The 22,466-nt window shown below is 37.2% G+C and overlaps 1 protein-coding gene across 16 annotated transcripts in view; it reads left to right on the top strand.

Moving 5' to 3' along the window:
- Window positions 1-22,466, top strand: part of Hdac9 (histone deacetylase 9) — a 604,989-nt gene that overhangs the window by 420,011 nt on the left and 162,512 nt on the right. For all 16 annotated transcript variants that reach the window (XM_023709815.1, XM_023709817.1, XM_023709816.1 and 13 more), the window contains 2 exons: window positions 2,399-2,518; window positions 2,831-2,928. In XM_023709815.1, the coding sequence (XP_023565583.1) occupies window positions 2,399-2,518; window positions 2,831-2,928 (218 nt within the window). The remainder of the gene's footprint in view (window positions 1-2,398; window positions 2,519-2,830; window positions 2,929-22,466) is intronic.

Below are 22,466 nucleotides of genomic sequence, written 5' to 3' on the forward strand. Positions count from 1 at the left end.
TATGTTTGGGTTGAACTTTTATCCCTATATATTTGATGATTATGGATACATAATCAAGGACTGCACAAGTATGATAATAGATTTGTGTATTTTAATAACTAATGTCTATGCAAAGTGTTACTATGATAAAGGGGGCTATTTTTTATTCAGAAAAAGTACACTAATCTACACCCAACACATTTTTTAGCAACAAATAATTTTATGTTTGAAAATCTTTATCTTTATTTCATCTTTTAAAATAAGCCTTTCCAATGTCTCTAGAGAAACAAGAACAGTCAAGGTAATATTTTTCTGAATTTTTAATTGTGCATGAATTTATGCCTGGGCAGAATTCATCTTACAACTCTAACTATTACTTTAGTGAAAATGGGAACATTTCTTCTCTTTTTAAATTTTTTTTCTTTTTTCCCCATCCTTTAGATAACCAGTATTAAACAAGGCATTGAGACATTGTTTCATTTTTGTTTACATAAAGGAAAATAATTTTGCTATCTCTTTCTTTCCCTTAACTACTCAGAGGTCAGAAACTAATATATTTTTCAGTAAGTTATTATTTTTATCTAATATGTATGTCTTTACCTGGAACAGTTTCTGAGATGATTTATGTCTGCCCCAACATTATGATTCCTTAATTAATCTTATGTGTCTGTATTGTACAAAATGAGATGAGGATTATTTATATCTATGCCATGGATGACAAGCCCAGAGCATGTTTTCAGAATTTACCAAAAGGAGGGTTTGATCTGCCTATGAAGGAGTTTAGGGCTGGAACTTGGAGCGGGAACAAGCATCAGAACCTCAATATGGAGAAATGATGTCCCGTGATTTTGTCACACAAATTCAGTAAGAAATCAAAGAGATAATGGATATCAATTTCACAGTATAGAATTTGTTATTTGGAGTATAAAATGGATTCAAGCTGTATGTTAAGTTTTATCTTTTCTGTAGTCTTAGTAAATTACTGAAGCTCTCTAAGCTTCAGGATTTTTATCTTTTAGTAGGGATAACACTGTATAGCACACATAGTTATTAAATAATTCATACAAGGTACTTAACATAGTAGCTGACTTAGAAATTTCAGAATCAGCTTTGAGAAGAGTATGAATTTTTGCTTATTTTAAATAAAGTACAGTGTAATTACATCAATAAAATTTTAAAAACTATATTGAAAGTAGAAATGATATGCTGTATGTTAATGATTCAGTGAAAATATTCTACTGAATGCATATACATAGAGATTATTAACTTTTAAAGAGTAGCCTATTTTAGTTCAGAAGATACAAAACATATTAATTGGAGTCCTTTATACTTCAGATATTTTAGTGAAGAACTGTGCTATTAGTTTTATTTTTCCTATTACTTAATATCAGTTCTGACTTCTGTCCATGTTATCAGTCAATTAAAAAGAATTTTCAAATTTTCAATCACTACCATACATGAATATCCTAAGAGCTGTACATTTCAACAAAAGAGAGTTTTTTGGAATGTGGGAAAGTAGAGTGGTGTAGGGAAACACAAAAAGCTAGGAAGGAGGCTGGCAGTCAGGATGTACATCACAATTAGGCAGACTGCGCAAGATTGTCCAAATCCCCATGCCATCTTTCTGCCTCGGCCCAAGTGAGTTAAAAGCTAATGAGCTCAAGCTCCTGTGTCTTCTCTTGCCATCACCATTTTACTAAAATGAAGTATGAAGTCCTTTTCGCATCTGGCATCTCTTTTGAAGTGACCCTAACTGTTCAGGGATTGCTAACTGAATTGAATGCTTCAAGAAAGCCAATTTATTCAGCTGGTTGCAGAAGCCTTTGACCTTAATGGTGGGGCTTGGCAAATCAGTGCACACACTTAGGTTTAGTGTTCTGTCAAGAATTGTGAAAATGCTCTGTAAGCTATAGATCCTTCTGCAAAATGCTAGTTTGTAGTTTAAACATTAGTCTTTTTTCGGAGGCCAATGAGGCTAGTTAATTAAGCCTGAGGGGTTATGAACTGTTGGCAGTTAATAAGTCATAAAATTCCTCCATAAAACAGGATGCGAGATTCCATCACTGAAGCAGAGAGTACAAAGAGCCGGTGTATAAATATCTAATTGTACCAAAGGACTGGGCTTTCTCAGTAACTGCTCATCTGGAGTCTCCAGGGCATGCTCGCTGTGGTTTCCTGATTTTTAGAAGCCAGTTTAAAAAATGAGTGCATTAAAGGGTAATTTGCCTGGAAGTTCAGGAAGTAAAGGGGGTGGTGTGGAAGCAGGCTGAATGAGAGAAAGAAAAAGGAGGACAGAGTGAAAGGACAGAAAGCAAGTAGGAAGGTGGGGTAGGAAGACAGGCAAGCGGCAATCAGGAAGGTTTTCTCTGCACAAAGTAAGACATGACTGTATCTGTCATCTGTTTTCTTTTGCCTATAGGATGTTCACCATGGAAACGGTACACAGCAGGCCTTTTATGCTGACCCCAGCATCCTGTATATTTCACTCCATCGCTATGATGAAGGGAACTTTTTCCCTGGCAGTGGAGCCCCAAATGAGGTTCGGTTTATTTCTTTAGAGCCCCACTTTTATTTGTATCTTTCAGGTAATTGCATTGCATGATTACCCCTAATTTTCTTGTCCTTTGCTGGTGTTTTAAATTACATGAGATTACTGAATTGTCCCTCAGGACCAAAAACCAGTGCAGAACAAGTGCATAACCCAGAGCCCTGGTTGTCAAGCGAGGCTGGGCTGATTTGATGCAGTGTTTGATGTTTATTTCAAGAGCTTCCACACACTCACTTTCACCATTTCTTACTTTCTTCCTCTGCCCTCTTCCCGACCCACTGTGGCACTTCTTTCTCTTCTTAGGTTGGAACAGGCCTTGGAGAAGGATATAATATAAATATTGCCTGGACGGGAGGCCTTGATCCCCCTATGGGAGACGTCGAGTACCTTGAAGCTTTCAGGTTGGTGTTTCTCTCTCTTCAAATGGTATATCAGAAAACGAAAGTGTCTATGGAACCAGCACCAGTTGTGAACGAAAAACACAAATTTTTAACTAAGGCAGAGTTTTGCTAGAAATCCATGTAGGAATATGAATAAGGAAAACATGGCATATTGAGACCCACAGATCTTTTTTTTTTTTTTTTTTTCCTGTATTTTAGCGGAGGGTCTACAGGGTGTTGAGGGTCTCACTACTAGATCGAACTCGTATTGATTCTCCTGCTTACAGCTTCCCAAGTGCTGGGATTACAGGCACACGCCACCATGCCCAGTCTTAAATGCTGTCTCAGTGGGCCCCGGGGGGTGGGGCCGGAAGCTCCAGGGCCCTGGGCCTGCTTGCAGGCGCTTTAATCCACTGAGCTATTTGGCAGGCCTCCTACAGGTCTATTGGTAAATATCCCAGACACTCTCCCCTTTCCCTCACAAAAAAGGAAAAAAAAAAATTTTTTTTTACTATGAAATAGTTCTGTCTAGAAAATTCTGCCCATTATAACATGATTTAATTTATAATAGATATTAGCGCATTAAATATTCTGAGATGCCCTTACCTACATACTTAACTTGTTGAACAGTCAGTTCCCACTCTTCACTGGATAACAGAACACCTTTCTTCTATCGCAAGTAGTTAGACTTCTTACCTCTGGGGAACCAGCTCACTTTAAGAACTTCAGTCTGGGCTTTCACTGGATGATAGAGTCAGTCAGTAACTTTCGTATGCATTCCTTTTCACACTGAGAATTAACCAATCCTTTGCTTTCTGTTTCTTTTTTACTCAATGGAATGTATCCATCCATACTGTATCCTGGTACATATTTTTCTAAGCAAAGAATTTTAAACATTAAGAAAAATGATAAATTAGTGGATTTTGCTAAAATGATGAACATTAAAATGGGACCTTTCTTCTCTGGAATTAAAGAGAAAGATATGCCGTGCTGGCCCCGCGATTGAGATAGGGCGTGGTGGCTCACACATGTAATCCTAGCGCTTGGGAGGCTGAAAACAGGAGAATCACTTATGAGTCCGATCTCTGTAGTGAGACCCTATAGACTCTGTACTAAATACATTAAAATAAAAAAAATAAAAATTAAAAAATAAAGAGAAAGACAATGTAATTATTAGTTCTTTGTTTTCAGGGGAAATATTAGGTTGTGTCAGTATGTGCTTTTTTCACAAGGCCTTGAGATTTTAGCCTGCTAATACTCTTACGATTTCTTGAATGTTTTATTTAGTTGAAAACAAAAGCAAACAACTGTGTGAGAAAAGCTTGAGAGGCAGTCATAGTTTTCAAATGTACCATTTTTAAATTCTCAAGAAGAAAAAAATCCTGTTTGCAGAGTATTAGGAAAATTAGGGGGGCCAGGGAGATGGCTCAGTGGAATAAGCGCTTCCCTGGCAAGCGCAAGGGTCTGAGTTCAATCCCTGGTTCTGCCAAAGGAAAAAAAAAAAGAAAACTAGGGAAAATAATGGGAACATTGGCTTAATAAATGAAATTTTGGTGGGTTTCTGCTGTCCTGTATGTGATGCACCATTCATTATTTCAATTGAAGCTCATTTGTCCTTAGAAAAGAGGTTCAGGAAAAATGATAGAAAAAAAAAACTACTTAAAAATATACTGACAGTAAATATGTTTGGCTTGGTATTTGGGAATATGAAGGAAAACTCCTTCCACATTTGCGATGTGTACTTTGGAGAAAAAATATATGTGGAGATTTCTATGATGACTATTTCATATAAACCTGAACTCTATATGAAATATTTTGCTTTACTTAGCAGTGCAACTTAAAATAGTATCAAAATACCATCAATATCCTAAGGGACTTTAAAAGGGATGATGCATTTTAATATTATCTTATATACATATTTGTCTTCTTCCCGATTAACCTGATAATTTTCACGAAATACCATTTTCTCAGTTTCACTATCACATGTATCATCATGTTCATTGCTCTGCAGTACAGACTTCTTGGATTCCTTGTTATTAAAAAAATCTTTGCAATATATTAACTTTATATAAGAAGAGTCATGTATGCAAAGTAATGAAGGAAAATTGATCTCTTGCACCTGTTTGTTCTCGTATCAGGAAGGGAATGGTAGGTGGGATTGGTTTTCTAAGGAAAACCTTGAATGCAACCATTTTCATTAAGTAATGTGAAAGCAGATATTAAGAGCATATTGTTATTTTGTGATTGAACTGATAAGTGAATCAAGGACTCCTTAAGGTGGCTAAGCATTCTCCGGAGTAATTATCTTCCTGTGCCTAGAATATGCACCATTGATATTGCCAAACTTTTAGTAAAATTTCTAGGATAGTTCACATTACCTGAGCTCCATAAGAGAACTGGAATTATTTAGTTACACTGTAGAAAGGTAAAACTGTGTCCTTTTTAATGGTCATAGTTATTTTAGCACCAAATTTAAACTATAATAATATCCTTAATAATGTTAAATATTATTGTGTCTAATATTTGAAGTTTATGCCTAGAAATGTATATCAATTTATTAAGGATGGCTCAAGGAAGTAAAAAAAAAATCATTCGCTGAGCACAAATTGTATTATCAGGCACTGTGATGAGCACTTAGAATTCAGAACTGTTCTTGATTTCAAGTATCATAATTGAAGTGATACTTACTGTTTTAGAGAACAGAAGGGCTTAGACAAGAGGAATAAATGATCAAATTTTTCTGAAGAGTTTCAGGCACAGCTCCATCAAGTATTATTCAATCTATGCTCTTGAGTACAAGTGGAATTCTGCAAGGAAAGAAAAGGAATTGGGGTGAGGAAAATTTATAGGATGTATAGCAAATAGACAATGAAAAGCAAGGGTCATGGAATCATCTGTCTTTGGCACCTCAAGGGTATGGGGGTGAGATTGGTGAAGGAAAATGGATCGTACTTCATAAAATCTTTGGCCCATCTCAATTTGTTTGTCTGTCATCATCACCTGCCTTCTTTGGTAAACTTTGGGACAAAATATAATTAACTGGAAGACCCATAACTGTTGAGGTGGTATTATCATACAAGTGTGTTGCTACCATTTGGAAGTCACCCTGTCTTGGCTACTTTTCTCTCATTGCTAGGACAAAATACCTGTCACCCAAAATGAAGGAATGATAGGTATATTTAGCTCAAAGTTAGTGGAGATTTCAGTCCATGCTCAGCTGGCTCCAAAGCAAAGTGGCACATGGCAGAGGGCAGCAGTTCATAGTGGCAGAAGATAGCAAAGAGCAAAGGGAGGAGCAGTGGCTGAAGCAGCTAGCAAGCCTCTCTCCCTTCCTGGTATTGTATTCAGGCTGTCTGCCCCAGGGTGGGTGTAGCACTCACACTTGTAATCCCAGCATTGGATCATGAATTAATCATGAAGTAGAAGCCTACTCCAGTGACTGCTTGAGGCTGTGGGGGAACACACAGATGTAACCATAACAGACCCCAAAGGCTTATGTGTTAGAGCTTTGTCACCTGCCCATGGCACCTTTGAGAAGTGGGGAAGCATTGAGGAGGCGGGGCATAGGAAAAGGTGAAAACAGAATATCTAAGTTATTTCAGGTGACTTGTTATGTCTCCCAATCAGTTATCCTTCATCCCTGAAGTAAGTGAAGGTTATGTTTAAGATTTTTCATAAGATTTTTAAAATTAATAATATCAGATGTCTTTTATGTTCAGCTAAGATTCGTTTCTAAGGTTACTATTTTGTAAAATAGTTATGGATATTTTTATTGAGATCTTACTGTCAGATTCAGATTAGAAATTTTATAGACATACTGGCTAATTCTTGATAGCATTGTATAGGTTACAGAACCTCTAATTGGAAGAGCTATGATCTGAACTCAAGGTGTGGCTCTAAACTCTGTCCCTTGTCATACCACACTGCTATGCTGCTGCTATTCTTGATTGAAAATAGTGAAGAGTGAGATAACATAGTAAACTTTACCAAATTGTGAGCCATGTGTACTCCCACTTTCTGCAAACCTAGCCCACAAATGCTTAGTGAGCAAGACGGCAAAGAGAAGCTATTGAATAACTCTGTTAGAATGAGTCGGAGAAGAGAGGTGAGAGTGATCACAGCAGGAACCCTGGGAGTCCCTGTTGTGAAGAGCACCTAGGAGAAGCCTTCAGAGTCTACACAGCATCTTTAGGCTGCTCCAGGAGAATGCTTTACAAGGAGCTTGGAACACCCATTCATAGGACTATAAAAATCTCAAGGGACTTCTCTTCATTCAATAAATATTTTGCTGGATGTCAACTAAGCAATTGCTGTCTCCATCATTTTAAAAGACTGTTCCAGTGGCTCTAAGTTCTTCCTCATCCCACTATGGGCATGGCACATATTATCCTATCTAATAATTCAATCTTTGTCTTATAAATGTTTAATAATTATTTGTGGAAGACCACTGATACTGTCTTATAGTTGGCAAACGACTATATATATATATTCATGTTTTTTGTTAAATTTCATCAGGAAAATATATCCAAGTGTTTTTTAGAGTAGTAATTTCTAACATAGACCTAAGATAGTATTAATCCTTAAAACTGTACCTATTTAAGGGAATAAAAAATGAATGAGTGAGTAAATAATAATCCCTATGTAGACATTTAATTTCATAAAAGTACAGTCACATGCCTTCTAAATCTGAGGGCCTTCCAAATCCATGGAAACCCAAAACTATAGATGTGAAATACTCAAATAATTGAATCTGTACTGAACATGTACATTTTATTTGTCAGTTTGATAACTCTTTTCTTATTTACATTGTATAAGCAATCTAGCAATGATTTAAAGTATAAGTGAGGATGTGAATAGTTTGCAGATTGCACACTATTTTGCCAAAGGGACAGAGAGATGACTGTATGAGCCCCTTAAATTCAGAAGATTTTGATGAAACAATAAATGAGACATTTAGCATGCATTGAGGACTAGCTACAAAAATGTTACAGGGCTGTTGATGCAGGTTCTTAACTGGAAACAAGTTCTCATTTTAAGAAATCCTCTTTCAAAGTTAATATGTTATAATTTGTAGTATTTTAAAAAATGTATTTGGTTGTTACAGGGTCTCACTACGCAGCTTAGACTCATGGTGATCCTCCTGCTTTCAGCCTCCCCACCACTGAGATTACAGGAGTACACCACCACACCAGGACTCTGGCCAGCTCAGCCTGTCCTGGGGGCAGGGCTGGGGCAGCGTGTGGTGCCAAGGATTGAACCGCAGTCCCTGTACTTGCCTAAGCTGACACTTTAGTCCACTGAGCTATCTTGCCAGCCTTTAGCATTTTTAATTAGTGTTTATCATTGATGAAGATTTCCAAAGGCTAAAAGGTACTGTAAATACCAGGCTTTCATATAAGTTTCCCTCAGGGAAAAGTGACCAAGATGTCTAATATAGGAGCTATTTAGTCAAGACTGTCAATGTTATCATTGTAGATTATTTTTTTTCTTTAATTGACTTACGAAGCATCTCCTTTTTCACAAACTGTGGTGCTCTTGTAAACTATGGCTTTGCTAAAGTACTTTGGCTGTACAATCAACTAGAATGCTCAGAAGGGTAGTATTTCTGCCACATAGTTAAAGCAAGTGAGATATGTAATTGCATAGGAATAACTCCTTTCCTTCTGTATATCCTTCTATTGCTTTTGGTTCATACCTATTTGCTTTAATACACAAGCAAATTTAAAACCTATTAATAGAATATTGTGACAGGAAATCATATCTATTTGTTATTTATCAGTCCATCTGCTGATTCTTTTCCTGAGACAGTATCTTTAGAACAGAAATTGTAGTCTTCTGTGATTCTTCTCCTGCATGTGGTAAAAAATAAAAATGTGAATTCAATCATAAAATAGAACAGGATGCAATTTTTATTGTCATATTGACAGACAGAACGATCCTCAGAAACCAGTCAATGACCAGCCTGCAGAGTTTTAGAGTTGCGGAACGATGAGAAATATTTGGGATAGGGCAGGTGAAAAATTACAATTCCTTCCATTGTCATTTTTACCAAATGCACCAACATCCTTATCATCAATTTTAATTTCTATATCCTTTTGTTACTGAAAATGTTTTTTTAAAAAAAATTTTATCTAAGGATTAAAATGGAGCCATAAATACTTAGGCTTTTTTTTTTTTTTTTTTTTTTTTTTTTTTTTTTTGTACAACCAAATAGGTAAATGTCATTTTATAGATACTATGATTTCTTTTACATTTTGATGTAGTTTCATGTTATGTGAATGGACAATAACACCACTGGCAAAATAATGATATAATGATAAAAGCAGCAAGAATATAGAACATATTGAGAATTTAATTTTTACTGGCTTTTGTTATTTTTAAAGTTCTTGGAATATTCTTGAGTTATGTGCTCCTATTTCCCAGGTGAGGATATGGAAGGTTTGCCAGGCAGTAGACTTGATGTTATGTAGCTAGTAAATGGTTATCAGTGAAATTCTGGCAACAAGTGTTAATAAAGACACAGTTTTCTTGGGCCTGAATTATGAACTTCGGTTCCTCCATCAAGAGTGGAGGGTGACAAACCAAAAGTGTGGTGAGAACTTCTTGCAAATACAGCTTCACCTATCTGGTCTTTGATTTGGAGATTGAAGTTGTTGACATTATTTTAAAATTCAAAAAACTCCTAGATTTTTCACTACTTTTATATCACGTAATATCTTAAGCCACTTCATGTACCTTTTCTTCATTTGACCTTAGATGTATTCATCTAAGTTTTTTTATAAGTGGAATGTAATTAAACTTCAGAAATACAAATGAAATTTTAACAGAACATAGAGTGACAAATGCACTTTTAGCTCTCATTATGAAATAAAGAATGGCTTGTCATCAACTAAATAACCTTCCCAATATGGGTAAATGATTTGGAATCTTATTTTGTCTATCACAGCTGTGGTTGATGCCTCCCAGTCTTGCATTAGATTCACAATTGTTAGTGACAAGCAAATACATTACACTCCTGGTAGTATGTGCTTTCCCAAGGATGTGCAAGGCATTTTGGGAAGGAGGGTAGAATTTCTTGAAACAATTTGCCAATATGAAATACTGTACATATCAAATTGACCCTACTACCATCTTTCCCAGACCATTTATCATAGCTCATAAATCAAGCCCACATTTTCTGTTTTTGAAAGATTTGGCTAATAAATAAGATGTGGGCTTCAAACCCAAACTTGTCACTCAATCTTGGGAACAAAGCCGTCATGATTTTCATCTATTAATATTTTATTTCAATAAAAAGCAGTATGCATGAATTTATGGATCATGTGAGCCACAATTTTATTCACTGTCCATATTCTGTTTTTTATATTTTGCATGTTGAAATTTTTCAAGAAGTTTGTTCCAACAGATCACAAGAAAAAAAATCCATAGGAATAAACATTAGAAAGCTGTCAGCTCTATCTGCTCTTCAGCTTTAGGAATAAACATAATTTAAGAACATTTTTTCTCTCATCTGTGCAACATATTGTACCAATTTTCATCAAAAAATTACAATTTCTATAGGTGTGTGTCTCTAGATACCCTTAGAATTTCTGCTCTTTGACCCTGCAAGTAAATTGATCTCGTGCACACCTGTCTTCCTCAGGAAACTTGCAAACTGTATTGGAGCGGAGCATCAAAGAGATACAATATTATTAGACAATACAGAGCTCAGGTGAAAAGCCTAGGAAGTACCCTCAAGTGCCTAAAGTTTTGAAAGATGAATTCCTCTACATAGGGATGAGCTATATAAAGTAGTTCAAATGCTATGATTTATTTTTATTACTATTTTAAAAAGTGAGATCAACTGTAAAAAATTTTTAAGCTGATTTTTTTTCTCCTTCAGACAGTAAGAAAGCCAAACATTGGAAGGAATTTGTGTAACAGTTAAATGATTTGAATAGCAAGGTTTAGTCAAAAAAGAATAACATTTAATTACCTTCTTTCTCCTCAGTTCTTTCCAAGAAAGAAGGTCATTTGTGTGTCTAGAAATGATTTGTCTTTATTTTCACCTGGAGACACTGAATTATTAAACTCTTGCCTTACACAAAATTCTCATGATATATGCATGATATTCTGAGATATCAGAAAATGATATCTGTGAAATATTACTGTGAAAACTTTTAGGCCAGCAATAGCAGGTCTTTTGGACTGTCAAATGTCTCAGATCAGTTTACCAACTTCCATTACCTAATCTTGCAATGTTGTAATTGGTGCATAATTACTTATGTTATGAAATCACTACAATGAAAGTTGTATATGATTAAAAATTTTATACTCAACTTTTTGACTGTTATTGTATAGAGTATGAACATTTGAAGATTCAGCTTCCTTTAACTGGTAAGATAACACTTAGGCCAAAACAAAAGTCACTTGTCCGTTAATCAAATTTCAGTGCTTTGGAATCTTGGAGGTTTTTTATGTTTTTAATTCAATGATTTACTTTTGTTTTCATGACTTTATATTGAAAGTTTACTATAACTAAATTTATTAAAATGATAAATAATACAAAAAGATTCTGTTTTAATATACCATAAATATAAATTTGTAGTCCCTTTCTTGAGAACTAAATATTATAGTTTCCTAGCGAAAATTTACTTATTTCCTTTCTCAGATGGAAGAATCTTCTAAAAAATTATGTTTAATGGAAATCTGTTCAAGTATTACTTCTGGGGTGTAGAGTTGAAGTTTGCACTGTTTTCTGGTGGACAAAACCTTCAGAAAGAAGTTTAGATCTTTGATATCAAACATCTGGAGTGATAGACTCAGTTTTCCATATTTCATCTCAGTGATTTGATGTCATGTAGATGAAACTTGTAAATCAACATCTGTTCTCATTTATGCAGGCATTTAAACTCTTCTGGCACTTACCTAGAAGGGTGAGGGGTTCTCCTTGTGTCTGTTATGTATCTGACCATCTTTCTTGTGGGCACCCCAGTGCTGGGTATTGGTTGTCTAAACATTTCCTATTCTGAAGAGCAGAGCTGATATTGCAAAGCCCTATGGAGGGCAGTGGACTCATCAACGGCAGAGCTCTAGTGGGAAGAAACACGAAGTAGCGTCTTGCCGCTATAGCTCATTTATTGCAGTATTGAACATGGGTAACTGAATTGACATTCAGGGCCAGCAGAAATTTAAATCTATGAATTCCTCAAAATTTGAAGATAGTTCTGCATTATGAAGGACCTGTAGAAAAGACTATCAAGAAATGATATTTATGTATTATCTTTCCAACTAAGGAGCACTTGGACACAAAATATTAGTTTACCTAGGATGTATATTTTTATGTGATCCATAATATCCTGAAGTCAAATCAGTAGCAGAGTTACTGATGTGGATTGAAATTCAGGAACAAATGGGTATTTTTAATGTAATAGTAGCCAACAGCAGAGATGAAGAGGATTTTATTCAAAACCTAAAACAAGAATAAAAAGGGCATATTTAGAATTGAATAATTTTATAGCCCACAGGGGAGCTTGGTCCTTTATGCTTCTGTATGTTCAGTTTCAGGAATCATCTCTTGGATGTTAGATTTACCCCCCGTGGGCCTTCTGCTTTTGTTTCCTATGTCCAAGTCCTTTCTGTTATACAAGTTTGTAGCACTTTAATTCTCTTTATGTCTAGGATTTCTGAAATGAAAGTATCATTGCAGAAATTATTCATTGATGCCTGACTCTCTGATAAATATAATTATACTAAAGTTCATAGCAGGAGAAAAAGGCTCGGACGGAAATAATAAAATGAGGTGTATGTCATATTTGCTAAGTTTAGATTTCTAAATTCTAAACTATTCCCAGGACTAAAGTCTGCCTAAAGTTTATCAAGTTGTTTCATTACCTTAAGTTTTTGAAGGTATGACAATTTGTAAAAGCCAAACGGTTACATATTGAATCTGGAAGAAAATCAGTTAATTAATATAAATGAAGGATCACTTGCCTATTAATCTGCTAGTGTTATTTTTTTTATTTACATTTTATTATTTTGTATTTCTAAAACAGCAGAGATACATGTGATCTGGAACAAGTAACATGTTTTAGAAAAACTGAGGAGGTAAGGAAATCATCCCATTGTCGGGGAACAGTGTAAAAATCCTTTGCCAAGTTAGACGGGCTTACGTGGTCCAATTTAAAATTTCTATAATATCTTTGGAGAAGTGTATTGTTCCTTATAAAATACCCACATGCGCTCCTTTGGAAAAGCTCCAGACTGTAACTGAATCACGACGTTGCCCCCTGGTGCTTTATGTATTGTTTAATTGTTTGCCTTTGGTCGATGTTTTTATTAAAAGCCTATTATTTAGGATAAGACCAAAGTGTCACTTTAAAAACAACAGAAGCAGAGCTGTTGGGTCTCGTCATCCTTTTTCATAGGTGTGCTAGTGCACACCCGGAGCGGCTAATGAGCCCGCCAGCATTTTTTCCTTGTAATACTTCAAAAAGGGGAACAACAACAACAAACAAAACTCCGGGTTTTTATTTTCCTCCAATAAAACATGGCCGCATTGGCTGGAAGAGCCCCGAGTCCTGTGGCTGCGCCCAGGGCTGGCGGGAGGAGCCCAGGCTGGGTGTGTTCATCCCTCTGTCTGTGTTTTGTTCGGGATGTCTGCCGCCGTCACACACGTTTTGGTCACACACGTGGCCGAGGAGCCCGGGAGGCAGGGGAGCCTGGAGGACGAGCAGGGTGTTCACAAGCCTGTGCCTGCTTCAGTGTGTTGCATCCTCTGGGCTGCAGAGGAGGTTGTTCGAGACTTCTCTCCCCCGCGATCCACTGTGAGGAATCACAGCTCAGAGGGCTCTGTGCACCAAGCAGGTTTCGGAACGGTTTAAACTCAGGGATTCTCATCCTGACTGTTTTCTTCTCTGAACTGGCATTACCACATCAGTGAGTTCTCAGAATCTGATTCTAGAAAAAAAACAAAACAAAAAACCTTAGCCTTGCCTCCTTGGACCCGGTCCTGGAGAGCAAGCAGAGCTCCTTCAGCCTTGTCCTCCCGTTAGTCCTTGTGAACGGGCCACAGGCAAAAGACTTCAAGGCAAGAGACCTTGATACAATTTCTAGGGCTTAAGCTATCTCATTAAATTCCGACCGTAGATATCACGTAGATGGAGGAGGAAATATGATTATTGACAAAATGTAAGCCTGCTATACACTGTATCACTTCAAAAGAAGAGAGGCCATTAGGGCATAATTACATCAGAAACAGTATACACATTTGGCTGGTTTATAAACTGTCACTTTCAGAAGTACGAAGACGTATAAAAGTTTCCAAAGGTTCCATTATGACCCTATTTTCAGCAGTATTCTCTGACAAACTAAATAAATTACTGCATGTATTGGACCTTTGAGGCTTGAGGCAAAGAATGGAAAAATTATTTACAAAAGCTTGAAAATATTTAATCACTGGAGGCAGGGGGGCAACGGTGTTTTAATTAGCAGGTCCCCGGGCCATTGGCGGACTGGAGGCTTTCTCAAACAACCACACAAATGCACTGAATAGCTGTTTGCCAGCCTTAGGGTCAGGCCTGAGATGAAACAGATAAGATAATTGGCTCTAATGAAATCCAGAAGGCCTTGGCTTTCTTGTTTGAGCTTGGATTTGAAAAGTGCGTGTGGAAGTGAGGCTTAATTCAAACCAGAACTGAGCTAGGCCCGTTTCTCAGTGACTTTGATATTGTTTGAAGTTCTAAAAGTGTTCGCCACACCACTAGCCTGCTGGGCTGGGCCTCCCTGGTACCCTTAATTACTAAGCTTTATTGCTGACTTTACTGCACAGGAAAGAGCCCATTATATGTTCCATCAACATCAGCTCTTCTCAGATTGGAGGAAAGGGCAGGGTTAAAGGCCACTGTAGGAAGGCAAAACCTTCACTTTGAGGTAGTCAGATCATTTACCAGTGTTGAGTTTCACCGTTATGCACGTACATTCCTCGCAACACAGAAGCCCAATTTCCATTTTTTAAACAAGTGATTACTTTTCAAAACATTTTTGTTTGTGCTTTTTTTTTTTCAAACAGAACATTTATATTTAGGGGCTGAAATGATTACATACGATATATTGGATTAAAAGATAAGAAAGAAAATGAAAGGAAAGAAGAAAAAGCAAAAGAAAGAACACCACCCAATTAAGCATCACACCAGAAGGGCTGGTTGGATCTGTAATAAGGAGGATTATTACTAATGCCCCTTTGAGGGGGACGTAAGTGAGGAACCCTCCTGTGGTGAGAGAGTAGTTCTGACACCCTAAGGAATAAAGACCCCTCAGGAGATCCCACAAAATTAAATCTCAGTTTCTATTGTCTATCACAGAGGTTGCCCAAAGTGTTCCTGGTCCAGTGTGAAGTAAGCCAAGAAACAAAAATAGAAGTCTTTCTCTTAAAGGCCAGCTGTGTAGAGTCACCAAAGATCTCCTCCTCCCAGTCCTCAGCTACCCCTCTCAAAATCCAACTGGTCATGATGGACTAGAGATCTGGATGAAAAAATAATCACTCAACCTGAACTCTCAGATGAAAACCAAAGGATAAGTCGTCTGGACCTATTTCCTTTTGTGCTTATCACCTTTGGATAGCAGTCATGAGTGGTACCATCAGTCTTGGGTCTTTATGAAAGAAAAAGTTAAGAATTTTACAATTATTTAAGTAAATTTTAAATCACTGTGTTCCAGTGTCATTCACAAGCCTGCTGATCATTCGCCCATTTTTTTCTGTCTGACTGTTTTGTGCATAGAATGGCCTGGACAGTAGCTTTCTTCTAGGACCGTCTATATCTGAGGCTGAGTAACCATACTGAAAACTCAAGGAATTCTGTATCGGGAAGACAAAACTCAGTTCATAACTCCCAGCCTTTCCTGAAAGAAATGAAGGAGACCCTTGGTATATTTTTGACAGTGATGGCTGCACCCAGTATCAGCTTACATTGGAAGAAAGAAAGGTTTAAGTGTTCTCAGGTTATGGGAAAGATGAGATTACTTTGTATTAGGTACTCTTATACATGAAATCTTTTGTCTCCTGCTAAAATTCATATGTTCAATCCCTAATCCCCACTTCAAGGACCTGTAGGTGGTAATTAGGGTTAGATGAGGTTCTGGGGATGAGGCCCCTGCACAGTTGGGATTAGTGCCCTTATCAGAAGCCATGCTACAGCTGCTCTTATTCTCCCCCTCTGCGCATAATGTACTTACATCAAAGAAAGGCTGTGGGGCACATAGTGAGATAGCAACTGTTTGAAAGCGAAGAAAAAGGGCCTTGGTCAGAATACAACCATCCTGGCATGCTGACTTCAGATTTCTAGCTCTGAAATCTGTCAGAAAATAAAAATTCTATTGTTCAAACCATCCACCCAGATGACATATTTTGTTATGGCAACTTGAGTAGGATAAGGTGTGACAAAAGTTTCCAACACCAAAGAGCTCTAAATTCCAGATAACAGTATTTTCTAAACTATTTTCAACTAAACATTACATATAAGGAAAGTGAAAAGTGTTTCTCAACAATAAAAATTATTTTATAGTGAAAAACTTCTTCCTGAAGAAATACAATATATAAAAGCATATTACAAACTAAGAATTGTAGGAGTACTTATGCATTATTTCAGGCATTATTTCCTAAAATTATTTGAACATGAGATTACTAGCTTCCCCAAATTCCTTGTTAAAATACCTGTAAGTGCCACTGAAACCAGCATTGCACAGAACATTGGGCCAAAAGTCCAGACATAGACGTGGCAAAGGTTAGTGAGCATTTATGACATTTTTACCTCTAAATCATAAAAACAATGATATAAAAGTAAAATAATTATAACCACAAAATCTTTCAATCTAATAAAAATATATGCAATAATTCACATATCATAATAATACTGTATCATTGCATAAAATAAGCATTTGAGTGCCTCATGTACAAGTGTTCTCTGCATTTTCTACTGGTTGCATCTGAGTGACTCTTAGATAGCATACCATCATAAAGACAAAGAAAGAGAAGAAACAAAACTCATAAGTGAAGAAAAGGGCATATAGGGTCAGTTTCCCTCGATATTACCATTATATCACTTTGTGAATTTTCTTAGGGTACAGTTACTGCCATTCAAAATTATAGCAAATTGGTGATATTTTACAGTCAACTGTATTGCAGCTTAAATATAGACACATCTCCCAAATGTATTTTAGATCAGATATGGCACATTAAAACATGGATTTGGGTTTTTTTTTTTAACCTCTTACAATTAAGAACTAATTGCACTTTTCACATATAATTGGTCTTAGGCATATATCTGCTTGTGGACGTACAGATTTTAAGAACTTATTCTTTATTCATGATGATATTTTGCTGTGGGAGAGACATGAAGAAGGGTTTATTTGTCTTTATATCAATAAAGGCAGAGTCAATTATGCGAATACTCTCCATGGTGAGAAAGCACGCCCTGAAATAAAAGAGTAAATGCTAAAATGTGTAACTTGTCTTGGCTTAAGGAAAGAATGTGGCTTTGGGAGTGGACCTTACGAATATCATAGTGCGGCAATATCATTTTGTTTCCAAAGATAACATAACATTTCATTTCTAGATGTACAGATGTTTTTTAAACCACAGCTGTGGTTATCACATATTCAAAGATATTACAGCTAGCCAAGCAATAAGTCAGCAAAGTCCTTAGTCATTTACTTAAAACACTTCCATTTTACTATGTATGTAAGTACTTAGCTAATGACTTTAAGATATCAATATAGGTTGAGTTATTTAAATTTTAAAAAGGAGGCAAAAGCATTACTTATATGAAATCACTTAGAAGTGATTGAATAGCATTATGATAGAGTTTTGTGAAGTTTTATAGGTTAAAAAAAGGAAAAATGAAATAATTATTTTCAATGACATGAAATAATGTAGCTTTCTGTGACAGTATTGAGTTTTACTCTTACAATAGGACTTGATTGGGAAATCATAATAAATCACAATGTCATGCGACACAAACTTCTTCCTTTGGGAGAGGCAAAATTGTGACAATATTTTCCCAAAACAATGGTTGAAGGAAGACTTCTTCCCTGGAATAAAATCTATGGAATGTATCCTTCTGTTGACCATTAATGGATTTTTCTTGTGCCCCACGTATTGAAAAAGTAACTAGTAATTTTTCTTCTAAAAGCACAGAAGCTCTAGATATATTATAATATTTTATCTGTTCCCAGACATCCTTAATAATTGGCAAAGGGGCTTATCATGATCCCATAGGATGTTAGTGACATGGCTAGAACAGAGGTGTGGATGTGCTCTCACCATGAATTCCAAATGGGAAGCAGGGTGGATTCTTGTCACAGTCTATTAATGATGCTGTAATGAAACAAATCCAAACTGGGCAGTTTATAAACCACAGAAACTAATGTTTCATGGTTCCAGAAGCTGAGAAGTCAAATTTTGTGTCTCATAAGGACCTGCTTTCTAGTTCATAAATGTGGCCTCACAGCTGAGTTTGCACATGGTTGTTTGGGACCGCTTTTATAGAACAACTAATCCTACTCTTGAGGGCTCTGACATCATAACATAGCCATCTCCTGAGGACCCCACCTCATAATACCTACCCCATAGGGGTTAGGATGTCAACATAGGAACCTGACACCTAATTGATCTTTTACCACTGCAATTCTCGATGCCAGCAGATATGGATTTAGAAATAATAGTGAGAAGTGAGCGGTGGTTCTCTCGTCCACCAGCAGCAGCCTCCTCTGCTCTCACCACCTGTCTTCCAGGAGCATCTGGGCTGCAGTACCTGTCCCTCTACTCTCTTTGGTGCTGTTGCCTCTCAATAATTAGCATCCTTTATTTGCCTTCCCATTAAAGTGCCTTTTTAATTTTCAAAGGACACATGAAAGCTTAAGACCCAAATTTATATGATGTAATTTTTCAGAAATGTTGCTTAGCAGAGACTTTCATTACTTCAGCCAATCAACTTTTTAAAATTCCATTAACATCCTATGTCTGTAAATAGTTTTGTCTTTTAAAATTATGTTGAAAGTAAACCATTTTCCATTTTCTTTCTTTTATGGCAACATAAGCTCAAAGTTGATTTCTGAAGTGCTGAGACTTATTAGACTTTCTCCTTTAAAAAAAATAAAACCACTCACTCAGCAATGACTCTTTCCCTTCTCCCAGGCAGTTAGGTGCTTGTGGGAGGAATACCATGATTATTCAGTTTATTGGAAGCTTGTCTTCCAGATAGATGTTTCCTGACATGGCTACCGAGAGGGGCAGAAATGGCACAACTCTGTTGTAGCTTCTTGAGCAGTCAAGCCTTTGGTTCTTTGAATATTGGTGCATAATATGCTACTTCATGAACAAGTAACTTTCTATTATGTACTTATGAGCTTGTGGCTATAGAGGAAAATGCAATAGTCTCGGCTGGAAATAAAATATAGTATCAGACCATTACAATGTGAATCAAGCCTGAGAGATACTGACATGAAATTGAATACATAAGAGAAACAGCTGCTAATCCTGGTATCCCAACCTTCTGGAGATAGGCACAGGAGCCTGCTCATGAATGTAGTCAAGGAGGGATGATTTCAAACATTATAGGCCTGTCATCATCACTACTCAGAGACTGTGAAAATTCATCTTAATTTTCAACTTGATCAGCTTAGAAGCATCCCAGAGGACTAGTAAAGCACATGCCAGAGTGTATCTCATGTGGTTTGGAGGCATAACCGTGGGGTCTGTCTCTGTCCCTTTCCTTTTGCTCTCTGGTATTATTCCTTCGTGCTGCATTCTGCATGCAATGAACTAAGCAGGGTTTTGCAAATATGCTCCTCTGCCATGGTGGTTGTGCCTTGGAGCCCCCCAGCCACAGAGTGAATCATCTGAAATCCTGAGCCAAGTAAATCTGGTCCTTCAACTTGCTGAGATCAGGTGTTGTGTTCTACACTGAAAAGCTGATACAGAAAAATTGTACTTAGAAATGGCATCATTGCTGGGACTACCCCTGACCATTTGACTCAGAATCCTTTGGAACTGGTTTGCAGAAAAGTGTGGCATCGTGGAGATGCAGGCTAGAGAAGCCATAGCATGCTCTTAAGTAGAGGTTGATGGGAATTTTGATCAGTTTAGAAAAACAGAATGCTAGGCCAGGGAGCTAGCTCAGTAGCACAAGCACCTTCCTGGAAGTTGCAAGATCCCGAGTTTGATCTCTGGTACTACAAAAAAAAAAAAAAAAAAAAATCAGAATGCTGATAGGAATGAAGACGATAAAAGCCACATTCAGAAGATTTCAGCTGGGGATAAGGTCACTTAATTGTGTGTTTTATACATTATGGCAAAAAATTTCTATTATTCCCGTATACTGAGCCTTTTTGGGGGACTGAGAGTGATGGAAATAGATGAAATGATTTGATGCAAGACATTTCAAGGTTGTCCAACACTCAGGATATGGAATAGGACCTACAAGCTTTTTTTTAGCCAGACTTATCATGACAATTGGGGCTGAACAGGAGAGCATAAAAATTTGAAGATTGAGAAAACTTTAATTTGGGCTCAGAAGGAACCACACGTAAAATTTGTACCAAGGGAGTGTGGCTCTAACCAAGAGGTTAGAGCCATTAAAAAGAGACCAAGTACTTTGTATAGGGACCAGAATAAAGATATTTTGAGGGAATCTCAGAATCAGCAAGATTTCAACTACTGTAGGCTCAAGGGAATAAAACTATGAACCTTTCATTTGAGAAGAGAATCCCTAGGACTCCTGTGTGAAAAGGGATTCCTACAGAATGGCTGTTCAGGGTTTATTGTATTCTTCTCAGCCATCTAAATATTCTCAGACCACTATGGGCATAGTTCAAAGGCTTCTGGCTGTTACTCAAGCTGGTGCCAAATCTTGACATCACCCACATGTTTCTAGTTGTCTAGGCATGCAGAAGTTATGGGTTCAGGGAAGCTTCTAACCAGATCTCAAAGGAAAGCCTAGAAGGCCTACAAGAAACCCCTAGGACAGCAGTGTGTGAAGCTGAGGGACTAAAGCCAGAGGTGCACTGGAGACCCCAGAGAATCTACAAAGTTGGAGCATCTGTCAAGAGAAGCCGTAGGCAGGGAGCAGAGCCACCCAAGAGAGGTCATGGAATGCAGCCTGCAAGACAATGGGTGGGTGAGGTGACCAAGCCCTCTGGAACTCACATCTACCTTTGTGTGCCTGGCTACTGGATACAAAGATGTAGGACTTCATATTTGTCCTGTTGGGTTCCAGTCTTCCTTGGTCTAATTTTCTTTCACACCTACTCCTCCATTTTGGAATAAGAATGCTTATTCTGTGCATTTGTTCTGTGGGATTATGCAACTTTTTTTTTATATTTATAGTTTCACAGTTAAGAGTTTGGCTTGTGCCTTAGAAGAGACTTTAACTTGGAATTTTTAGCAGAGCTCAGTCTGTTGAGTTTTGAAGGTAAAGGATTTAGTGTTTTTGGTTATATACAAAACTGTTATATTATGTTAAGTGGAATTACTAACTTGTTACTGTATTTATTTGAAGATTAAGTGTAGTTTATGGAGATGAGTTTGGGAGTTGTGTCAACAAAGTATGGGACATGAGGATAAGCTCAATATTCAACTTCAGTGTATTGCAAGCTGCCTGGGGGATTAGTAATGCAGTCCAGGGTGTGTCTGGGGGTGTGTGGTTGTGATGTTTGTATCCTTATCTGACCCCTCCTCCTTCTACTCTGTGCTGTTTCCTGGCTGCCACGAAGTAACAGCTGCTCTGCTGTGTCTTTCTGCCATCGTGTTCCTACCTCGAGGAACCAGTTATGGACAGAATCCTTTGAATTTGTGAGCCAAATAAACTTTTCCTCCTTCGTGTTGTGTCTGGTATTCTGTCCAGCAACAGGAAAGCTGACTTTCACAGGGGCTATTTGTGGGTCTCTGTCTTATATAATTATGGAAATACAAAGAGACAGTTCAAAAACAGGTACAAGGACTTAGGATACAACTAAGAGAGGCACTTTGAAAATTAATCTTCATTACCTTTATAATAAGTATACCTTGTTCCACAAATATCCAATATACTGCGTTATCATTAGCTGGAATGAAACAGTGTACAACACACCATGGAATGAGCCTAGATAAAAATCCATGGCCATGTTAAGTAGTGATGAAATGGAGAAAAGCTGGCAAAGCAGGGAAACAGTGTTTCTCATAGAAATATTGCATTAACAAAACATAGTCTAGATCACTGGTGGGGAAAGTGGGGCCAAGGTGTCATGGCAGGCTCTGTTATCATTGAAGGCTCTGAAAGGTTCACCATCAATGTTCTATATATAAAAATTCAACTGGGATACATTTTTCACCTGAGGGAACATATCAAGCTCAGAGAAAATATTTTTTTCTCCCTAGTATGTATTTGTTTGTGTGTGTGTGTGTGTGTGAGAGAGAGAGAGAGAGAGAGAGAGAGAGAGAAACGGACAGAGAGAGAGAGAGAGAGAGAGAGAGAGAGAGAGAGAGAGAGAGTATAATATATAAGCAGGAGCTATCAAGCAGAAATAATGAAGTCAACCAAAACAGT

The sequence above is a fragment of the Octodon degus genome, unplaced genomic scaffold (assembly GCF_000260255.1).
Source record: "Octodon degus isolate 3935 unplaced genomic scaffold, OctDeg1.0 scaffold00015, whole genome shotgun sequence".
In the NCBI taxonomy this organism is placed as follows: domain Eukaryota; kingdom Metazoa; phylum Chordata; class Mammalia; order Rodentia; family Octodontidae; genus Octodon; species Octodon degus.